The sequence below is a fragment of the Echinops telfairi genome, unplaced genomic scaffold, assembly GCF_000313985.2.
Source record: "Echinops telfairi isolate 266 unplaced genomic scaffold, ASM31398v2 ScPeMD7_3;HRSCAF=10, whole genome shotgun sequence".
In the NCBI taxonomy this organism is placed as follows: Eukaryota; Metazoa; Chordata; class Mammalia; order Afrosoricida; family Tenrecidae; genus Echinops; species Echinops telfairi.
In genome coordinates, this window is record NW_022103899.1 from 23,218,645 (window position 1) to 23,229,397 (window position 10,753).

Consider the following 10,753-nt stretch of genomic DNA (forward strand, 5'->3'; position numbering starts at 1 on the left):
TATGTACATATATTTATATGTTAAGTATTAAGTCAGCAGATAGACATTGGGCCTCTATTCACGTACTCCCTCAATGCAAGAACACTTTGTTCTAAAAACCCGGCATTCTGTGATGCTCAGCTTCCCGACACGATCACTGAAGACAAAATGGGTGCATAAACAAATGTGGTGAAGAAAGCTGATGGTGCCCAGCTATCAAAAGATATAGCATCTGGGATCTTCAAGGCTTTAAGATAAACAAGCAGTCATCTAGCTGAGAAGCAACAAGGCTCACATGGAAGAAGCACACCAGCCTGTGTGATTGATCATGAGGTGTTGATGGGATCAGGTATCAGGAATCAAAGACCCAGAACAAAATAGCATATTGATGTGAATGAGGGGGAGTGCAGATTGGGAGACCCAAAGCCCATCTGTAGACAACTGGACATCCCCTTACAGAAGGGTCACAAAGAAGAGATGAGCCAGTCATGGTACAGTATAGCACCATTGAACTTTCCTCTAGTTTTTTAATGCTCCCCTCCACACTATTATGACCTCAATTCTACTTTAAAAATCTGGCTAGACCAGAGCATGCACACTGGTACAGATAAGAGCTGGAAACACAGGGAATCCAGGACAGACAAACCCCTCAGGGACAATAATTAGAGTAGCAATACCAGGAGGGTACGGGTAAGGTGGGGCGAAAAGGGGGAACCAATCACAACGATCTACATATAATCCCCTCCCAAGGGGACAGACAACAGAAAAGAAGATGAAGGGACACAGCAGTCAGTGTAACACACAAAAAAATTATAAATTATCAAGGGTTCATGAGGGAGGGTGGGAGAGGGGGGAAAATGAGCTGATACCAAGGGCTCAAGTAGAAAGAAAATGTTTTGAAAATGATGATGGCAACATATGTACAAATGCAATGGCTGTGTGGATGGATTGTGGTCAGAGCTGTAAGAGCCCCAATAAAATGATTTAAAAAAAAGTTCTCGACACAAGGAATTCAAGACATAAATCCCTCAGAAACAGTCCTGGAGTAGCAATATCATGAGGAGAGGGGGATGGCTGGGGAGGGTGAAGGGAGAGAAGGGGAACCCATCACAAGGTTGGATATATAGCTGACCCCCTCAAAGGGGACGAATAACAGAAATGTAGTTGAAGGGAGACAACAGACAGTGTAAGATACAAAATAATAATAACAATATATAATTGATCAAGGATTCATGAGGGTGGGATGGTGGTGGAAGGAGGGGGAAAAAAAGAGTAGCTTATACTAAGGGCTCAAGTAGAAAATGTTTTGGAAATGATGATGGCAATATATATACAAATATACTTGATACAATTGATGTATGGAGTGTTATAAGAGCTGTAAGATCCCCCAATGAAATGATTAAAAAAATCTGCCACTCAGAGCTCTAGATGTTTTGAAATATGAGGTTGATATGGAGTGATTGGTCAAGGTTGTTCCAGAGCCCTTGGAAAAGTACACTGAATATAGAGAACTAGCTCAAAGATGGAAATAAAAGCCATTTGTCAATCAGCATTGGTCCATCAGCAAAAATAAATACAAGTTCAGCAAGATGAAGCTCTCCAGCAACCAAAAGATTTAGATTACTTGATTCTCAAGAATATCTCTGTATCTAATGAAGTTCCAGAGAAACTACATTTCAGTTGCCCATAGATGTATAGGGTGGTTGTCGTGTTCCTGTTGTGTCATTTCAATCTGCTTAGATTTGTGAAGACCATTCAACAAAGATGAGCAGTTATGGATGCATTACCTCAAGATATATATGTCCTATATGCTATAGAGAAGCTTCAAAAAAGAGAGCGACAGTTTTTGTTCATACCAAAAAACTCACTGGTACCAACTTGATGTTAACTCACAACAACCCTAGAGGAAAGGGTTGAACTTCCCTGTGAATTTCTAAGACGGTAACTCTTTACAAAGTTAATCTTTAACAACATTGATTTAAAATACACCATGTATATTTCCTGGCACATGGAAGGTTTAACTATTAGTAATTGTTCACTGAAGATGAGATTTATAATTTATTATTTATAAAATAAATTAGATTAAAATTTTTGTAGGAAGCATCTAATCCCCCCCTTGACTGAATTATTACATGCTTTTATTTGACAGAATGTTAGCAACATTATAAATTGGCAGGAAAGACCAGAAGATGGTAAAGCAGTTGGTATCCTACTATTTAAAAGAGATGGAGTCAGGGATTAGTCTAGTGACCAGCTCATTTGGGAAATGGTTTAGAACTATTTGTAGTGAAGAAATCTAAGATGAACTATTCTTAGAAATCACAAAGGGGAAGATTTATGTGACAAATCATATGTGAAACATATTCAAAAAGAGTTTTAAACAAATAAGAAAAAGACAAAAAAGTTAAGATGAGGAAGTTACAGAGCAATAAAAGACTTGGACCTACCTCTGGAACTGAGGTTTCCAGCAGAGACAGTGGAGGCGGCGCACATCCACCATCTTGTGCCAGGTCCACTGGCTGGTAAATCACCTCCGAAGGTTGCAGGTATAAGAATGGAGCAGAAGAAGTAGGTGACTAAAACACAAAACCACACTCCTAATTCAAATCTGATCAGTTATATCCATTAAACTCAATGATTTACACAACAGATATTTGTTGCTGACAATTGGACCACTCTTCTTGATATGACTGAATTATTGAATTGTATGACATGTAGATGAAGTGCTAATAAAACTGTTTAGAAAGATACATATTTGCTTCATACATTTTTTTCTGGGATAGCATGGGGGTCTCCTAGCAATAGGTTAGAAATTTGGTTGCTATAAATTCTAGTTGTGTAAATATATTCAAATAATTGTTATTATTGGTAAATTTTAAAAGTTCCTAGTACTTGAGAACCTCATATACAAATTTAGATAATAATTCCAGAAACATAAAGATCACCATTAAAGGGCGTAAACTAGCATACATTTTTGCTATGTCTCAATTATGACTTCTAATGGCAGTGAGAAAATGTCATTGAGCAATAATTTATGATGGTATACTGTTATAAAAAATTAGGAAATAGAGTAGGAGCATAAGTCAAACTGTAAAATAACAATTGAGGCTAGAAAAATGCAAAATTTCCCCCAAACACTAATGGTTAAAAAAATAATTTTTTCATGTTTAATAGTATTCAATTTACATTTTATATAATCTCACACTTCATATGACCTCATTGGATCTTCATAAAGTTTATGAGGAAACAGAAATACAGTGACTATATGAATTCCCAAGGTATCAGAATTAGTAAATATGAGAACATCTCAAGCCTAGTTTTCCTAACTTTAATAGTCATGTGGTCTTTAGAAAAACCCTAAGAGGAAGGTATTTTAAGTTACAGACTGAATGTTAGTTTTTACCTGAGGAACACCCCACTGCCACTGTCCTGGAAGACACTGTGCAGGGGCCTGAAATTAAAAACAAAAGCAAAAGAAAGCCACACAGAGGTTAAAAAAGAAGTTTAAAACTAGATGTACACATGCAAAAGAATAAAGCTAGATCCCTATACCTCAAATCATAAACAAAAAATAACTCCAAAGATTCAACGGCCTAAATATAAGATGTAAAACTATAAAAGCTCTTAGAAGAAAACAGGTAAAAATCATTGTGAACTTGGATAAGGCAATGCTTTTTAAAGTATGAACTTCAAATTTTAAGGAAAAGAGCTTAATCAATAATAAAATTTTTTTCTGCAAAGGACACCATCAAGGAAATAAAGACAATCCACAGAATGAGGTAATTTGCAAATCATCCATCTGATAAGGAATGTGTCTCTGGATCCATACAGAACTCTAAGAATCTTGGGGAGGGGATGGTGTCTGACCCCCTCTGATTTCTCAATGAGAAAGGAAAATCAAACTCCACATCAGCCCAAGGCTGATTCCCATGAGGCAGGGGTCAAATGTACTTGCACCCTCCAAACTTCTTATCAATTCTGACATCCGTCCTATGGTACTCTCTATTTCTCTATTGGGTTTGATCATTCATTGTAATAGCCACATAGAACTGAGCGACCAAAAACATGGTTGTGGGCTTTATTAGGATGTTAAATTATAATTCAGAAGAAGAAATGTTCAAGATACAGTTCATTCAGGGCATGCTTTTTTCAGTTATGCCTGCAGGCAGGCTTCCCTTTGGTTCTTGGCCTCACAACCATACAGCTCCTTAGTCTCTGCTCTACTGAGGCAATGGTACAAAATTCTTCAGGACTGGCGGTACACGCCCCTGGTGCTTGCCACTCTGCAAACAAACCTCCCTCCTGAAGGCACTCAGGTTTACTCTGCTCTGTGGACTGGGAAGTCTATGGGTCTATCCTGTGCTCTGGCTCTTGGTTCTAATGCTGCTGCTCCCTTGCCACTTCTATGGTGCTATCGCTCTTTGTCCCTGGCTAAAAGATGCACAGGCATCTTGGGTCTAAAGGAGTTGCAAGATTTTTATTTTTTAATTTATTTTTGAGTTCCAAGTTTTTGCAATCACAATGAACCCTATTAACAGTCATTCACAACACAATCATTTAATCCTATCAGCAGCTTCCTCCCCTTACCCAGACCTATCAGGAAAAGAGGAAATATATCCAATATGCCTGGTCTCACCCAGCCATTTGGTGAAAGGTACAAAGACTTTGGCTAGAAGAGTGATATTAAGTAATTTACGGCACCACTGGCCATCCTGGCTTTTCTGGCCATTGTCCCTTTCATACTTGAGGATTAAGTTCCCTCTCTCAATCATTTCTTTCTTTTTTTTTTTTGGTGAGTGAGTGAGTGAGTGAGTGAGTGAGTGAGACAGTGAGTGAGTGAGACAGTGAGTGAGTGAGACAGTGAGTGAGTGGGTGAGACAGTGAGTGAGTGAGTGAGTGAGTCTCTCTCAATCATTTCATTGTAAGCACATCTGTGTAAGCTAGGGACTGGTCTCTCCTGATAACATATGCATGAAACAAAGTCTCACTATTGTCGATTTTTAGGAGCATTCTGGCTATACTTCTTCCAAGATAGAGTTGTTTGTTCTTTTGGCAGAACAGGGCACCTTTCGTATTAGCCAAAACCATAATTCCAGGGCAATGATTCTTCTTTGGTCTTCCTTATTCATCGTCCAAGCAGATGAGGTGATTGAAAACACCATAGTTTGGGCTTGGGTCAGGCATACCTTAGTCCTCAAAGTGTCCTCCTTGCTATTTGATTCTTTTTTCCCTTTTCACCAATGACCTCATTACTTACTCATTGTTAACCTCTCAATGCAGAAGCATAAAACACAAGGAAGAAATCAGATGTTTGCCAGTACAAATTCAACTGACTGGATTGGCAAAACCTTATGCTCAGCATGACAGAATACTAGCAAACCTAAGTAAATGTGTGCATGCCATCCCAAAGGGGCCTCCTTACAGATGTGGTATGCCCTTCTCCAATGTCTTCTCTTGCAGTTGCACCTGATCTTACTACAAATTTTCACTCTAATCAATCGGGGAATGGGATGATTCTGCTTTTGGTTCTTGGCCAGGAAACTCTTGATCCTGAAAGTCATATGAGAAGACATTGTGAAGATGGAAGGCAAACAGACTCACAATGGTGGAAAAATGGAGCGTGCTCTTTAATACTTTACACAATTCTTGTGTAGCAATTTTGCACAATGCAATTCATTGTTTGGTTTCTTGACTGCTGCCTCTGAACATTATAGATCCAAGCAAGATGAAATCCTTGACAACTTCAATCTTTTCTCCATTTATCATGATGTGAGGGTTATTGTTGTCTTCACAATGAGTTCCAATCCATACTGAAGGTTGCAATCTTGGATTTATATCAGTATGTCAAGTCCTCCTTTCTTTTAGTAATCAATAGCTGTGTCGTCTGCATACTGAAGGATCTTAATTAACCTTCCTGATTCTTCCATTCTCCTTCACATAGTCTGGCTTCTTGGACTATTTACTCAGCATACAGATGGAATAAATATGTTGATGCATACCTTTCCTGTTTTGTTTTGTTCAAACAACTGTCTCTTTGTTCCATGTACAGATTCTACAAGAGCACCGTGAAGTGTTCTGGAATTCCCATTTGTAAAGTTATCCTTAGTTTGTTATACCCCACACTGTTGGACACCTTTGCATAGTCAATAAAACACAAGCAAGCATCTTTCTGTTATTCTCTGCTTTCTGTTAAGATCCATCTAATAATGGTGATAACCCTCATTTCATGTCCTCTTTTGAATCTGGCTTGAATTTATGCCAGCTCCCGGTGGATGTACTGCTACAACCATTGTTAAATTATCTTCAAAAAATATTACTTGCATGTGGTGCTAATGATACTGTTTGATACTTTCCACATTCTATTGGGTCACATTTCTTTGAATAGACATGATTATAGATCTATTCCAGTCAATTGGCCAAGCAGAGAACTTCCAGTGCTTCATCTGTTTGTTGAAACATTTCAACTGGTATTCCATCAATTCCTGGATCGTTGTTTTTGTTTAATGTCTTCGGTCCAACTTAGATTTTGTCCTTCAATACCATTGATTCTTGATTATATTCTTTCTCTTGAAATGGTTGAGCATCAACCTATTTTTTTTTTTTTTTGGCACTGCGACTCCATCTTCCTTCCACTCCATCAACTCCATGTTTCTTCCATCTTCTTTTGAGCTTTTCTTCATCAATATTTGGCCTGTGGAATCTTTTAATCTTGCAACTTGCAGCTTGAATTTTTAAAGTTCTCTCAGATTCAGTTATTCTGAATATGTTCTCCCATAATTAAATATGAAAAGACTCTCTACTTAGGATACTTTAATAGATTCTCTAGCTATCTCCCTGCTGGAAACTTCTTACTGCAATTACAGTGCTTCACTAGGCCTTGATTCCAGGAGTCCATCTTACAGAGATTCTTTCTCTATTGGGGCTCCCTTTAAAGCTTTGGGGAATAGTCTCTGATGTGAGGTTTTAATCTTGATCCGAGGAACCATGAAAGTTCAAGTCATTCCCACTGTGCCCTTTCTTCTTTGGGCTTCTAAAGAAGGGAAAGGTCAGGTCCAAATTATAATAGCCTCTCAAATAAGTATACCAGAGGACAGATACCAAGCTCTGTTATTTTCTGAAGTCCCCTTTATACTTGTTGAGGAGGAGAAATAGCACAGCACTCTCACAACTTTCTTGTTAAAGGAAGTGTCTTTACCACGTTTCATCAATCAACCTCTGTTATATGGGCTTGATGTGGACAATGATCTAAGAGTCTTGAAACTGGTTTCATAATTTTTAAGCTTGTCAGGTTTAAATGGTTTGGTATTTAATGTTCTCAATATTTGTTTGTGGCCTCTGCTGAAATTCAGAGATAGCTCAGAAAATGCCACGCTATATATACCCTTTTAATACATGTATTTATACTATGTCAGTTTTAGGGAGTGAAGGAAGCACTTTAGCTTTTACTTAACATGGCATTAGAGTTAAAAGATAACTGGCCTCTCAAAACGTGGTCTACTAGTATTAAGAATCCCAGAAACCTTAATTTAAACTTTTGAATGGATCTGTTTTACAAGTTCAAAAAGAAATATGAAGAAATGGAAATAAAATGCTCTGACACTATTCTAGAGACTATGAAATAGTCTGGTTTTATTTGTGAATAAATAAATCGATCAATAAATAGATCAGAAGTTGGCAAACTTTTTTGTAAAGGATCAGTGAGTAATATTTTAGGCTTCAGGCCATAAGATCTGTGTTGCATCTACTTAATTCTGCCATTATAGCACAACAGAAGTCATACACAGCATGTTAAAATACTGTGGTTGTGTTGCAATAAACCTTTATTTACAAAAAACAGGCTACAGTTGGCTTTGGCTGGCTCCTGTGATAGACCCGAGTGGTCTGGCATTAAGCTAACTTTCCCCAATCTCCTGCCAGAATGAAAAAAAGAGTGCTTGTAACGAAAATAGGGTGCCACAATATATGACAAACCATAATATATTACTTAATATATATTTTACTGCATTTAATGAAATAATGAATTGATAAACTCTTAACACCAACATTTAAAAATCAGCCTGTTGTATAATACTTGTATCCTACTTTGGAAATTACTGTTACAGACTTTTAGATTAAATGTTAGCCAGAAGTGGGTGGGTAGGAGGGAAGTGATATGTGATTTTATTTGTGAAGGTCATAGCCCAGAGGTTAGCAAACTTTCTGTAAAGCATAGTCCATTTTCTTGTATGACATTGTTTAATTCCCTCAGAAAAAGGGCAGGGACAGGGTAGGGGAACTGCCATCAAAGTTAAACTATCTTTGTTTTTAGCCAGTAGCTTCCTTAAATCAGAAATAGTAAAGTAAAAGTTATAAAAACAAAAACAACCAAAATGTACTAAAACAAACAAAAAAAGCCCCCATGGATTCAATCTCCGGGGAATCTATCTGACCGTAGGTGAGGGATCTGAATAACTATGCTAGCAGAAAGCATTTTAAAGTCATTTATGACAGATGTAGTTAGGTTAAAATGTAACACCATCATTTGATCTCCCATTTTAAAATTGATTGAGTTTTTAATATTTTCTCCTTTCTCTTTGAAATTTTTATCTTTTGTCTAGTTGTTCTTTGTTTGTTGGTTTGCCCTGTATAATTTTGCTTTGTTTTGTAAGAAATTCAGGGTAGGTGAAGCTACAGAAGCAGTAACTGGATAGGGGCATGGCAGGGGGATAGGGGAAATGGGGAGCTAACAACGACTGTGAGAAGAAAATGATTGTGATGATTGCACAAATCTTAATGTGATCAAACAATTGTGTGATATGTGAAAAACAACAACCATGAGCTATCACTTTATAACTACCAATAAAGAACATAGACAATATGTGTTGGCAAATATATGGAGAAATTGGAACCCCTTTCCCAACAATATTGTGTATATAAGTTTATGTAAAACTGTTTCTTGGAAACAGTTGGCAACTCCCAGAAAGTTGGAAATATACTTTTCAACTAAGGTCTTTCTATGTTTTATCTTGTTGTTGGGTTTTTGTTTTGTTTTGCTTTTTGTTGTATGGTTTTCTTTATATGAAATTCAGGGTAGGTAATTCTGTAGCAATTGTAATTGGATAATAGTTTCTTGGGTTTTGGGGGGGAGTAGCTTATTATTTATTTCACTAAACAATAAAGGAGAAAATGTTCTACAATTGGTTGTAGTGATGACTGCACATCTGTTTTCAATATGTTTAAACTACTATATGATATATTAATTACATGTCAATAAAATTTTTTAAAAAGTAAAGTGAATGTTACAAAAACTATTAAAAAAAATCCAAACAGAAAAACTAAACAAACCAAAAAAATCCCTGAAAGCATAAAAGAGGGTTTTAATACTAATTTAATGTTTACCTGGTAATGATAAGAGGGTTGTTGGTAAATTGGCTGAGCTACCATCACAGGGGAGCTAGATATAGAACGTGACTATAAGAGAAAGAAAAATAAGAAAATAATTTTATGCAAAAATTCCTTAAAGTAACTCATTATCATTGATTTCAAATTAGTTTCCTAAATGCAGTCAACTTCGGGCTTATGATTACAAATTTTATTTTTCTATCTCTTACTGATTGTATTAAAAATACTAAGGGCTATTGTTAAGATAATTATGGTCTCCTACTTCTTAGGGGTTTCATTTCAATGCTTATGCAAAAAGAGCCACCAGAAAAGTTGTTTTTTGATAGAAAAGTATTTATTACCAAAGATTATACATAGTTCTAAGAGAAAATTTAGAGGAAAATGGCAGGTTAATTAGGCTAACACTGCCATTCTCAGTATGTAAAGCAGCAGTATTTACAAAAGCTTTTATAACCGAAGGACTAATTCAAATTGATTTTCTTACTATTTATAAATGTATTTATGAACTATTTACTATTTATAAAATCAACATCCTAGTTCCTTGTTATATAGTTAATAAATAAAGGTAACACATTACTTATTGAAATATGTCCAACTTTTGTTGTTAGTTAATTTGACATTTGAATGAGTTATTAATCAAAAAAGCCTTGTGTCTATATCTGAAGAAGCATGCTAACACTTGATTATTCAAAGTAATAGAGTAAGTAATCTGTAAGTAAGATAACAGTTAGTAATCTGCTATTTTTTTAAAAGATTAAAAGAGCAAAAAACCAGAATCTCGGTAGATGCAGAAAAAGCTTTATTTTCAGATGTAATACTCTCTAAAGATAAAAGCTCCTGGTAAACAGCCTTCATTGATTTAGGGCAGTAATTCTCCACCAGGACAGCTGTCCTTTTGGGGACATTTAGCAATGTTAATACACAGTTCTAATCGGCCTAACAGTGGCAATGCCATGCAGTCAGGTGAGTAGAAGCCAGGGACACGGCTCTCAAAGAGCTCAGGGCCAGAGTCTATTCCTATGTGTGGTAACCATCTACGACAGGGTAGAACCAGCCTTGAGGGCTTCTGAGATTCTGACTCTTTTTTTTTAATCAATTTACTGGGGCTCATACAATTCATCACAATGCATAGATCAATTGTGTAAAGCACATTTATACATTTGTTGCCCTCATTATTCCCAAATGGGTTCCCGTAATCAGCTCATTTTCCTTTTTTCCCCTCCCCATCTCTTCCTCCTCCCCCCTCCCCCATGAACCCTTGATAATTTATAAATTATTATTGTATCTTATCTTACACTGCCCGGCGTCTCCCTTCACCCACCCCTCTGCTGCCTGTCCCCCAGAGAGGAGGTTATATGTAGCTCCCTGTGATCAATTCCCCCTTTCTACACCC

At 36.8% G+C, this 10,753-nt stretch overlaps 1 protein-coding gene across 3 annotated transcripts in view; it reads right to left on the reverse strand.

The window, feature by feature from the left end:
* Positions 1–10,753, reverse strand: part of BOLL (boule homolog, RNA binding protein) — a 69,841-nt gene that overhangs the window by 33,711 nt on the left and 25,377 nt on the right. For 2 of the 3 annotated variants that reach the window (XM_045295015.1, XM_004701521.2), the window contains exons 7-9: positions 9,358–9,429; positions 3,383–3,430; positions 2,427–2,555 (exon numbers count right to left, since the gene is read on the reverse strand). In XM_045295015.1, coding sequence (XP_045150950.1) covers positions 2,427–2,555; positions 3,383–3,430; positions 9,358–9,429 — 249 coding nt within the window. The remainder of the gene's footprint in view (positions 1–2,426; positions 2,556–3,382; positions 3,431–9,357; positions 9,430–10,753) is intronic. The other variant, XM_045295013.1, reaches the window with a different exon arrangement.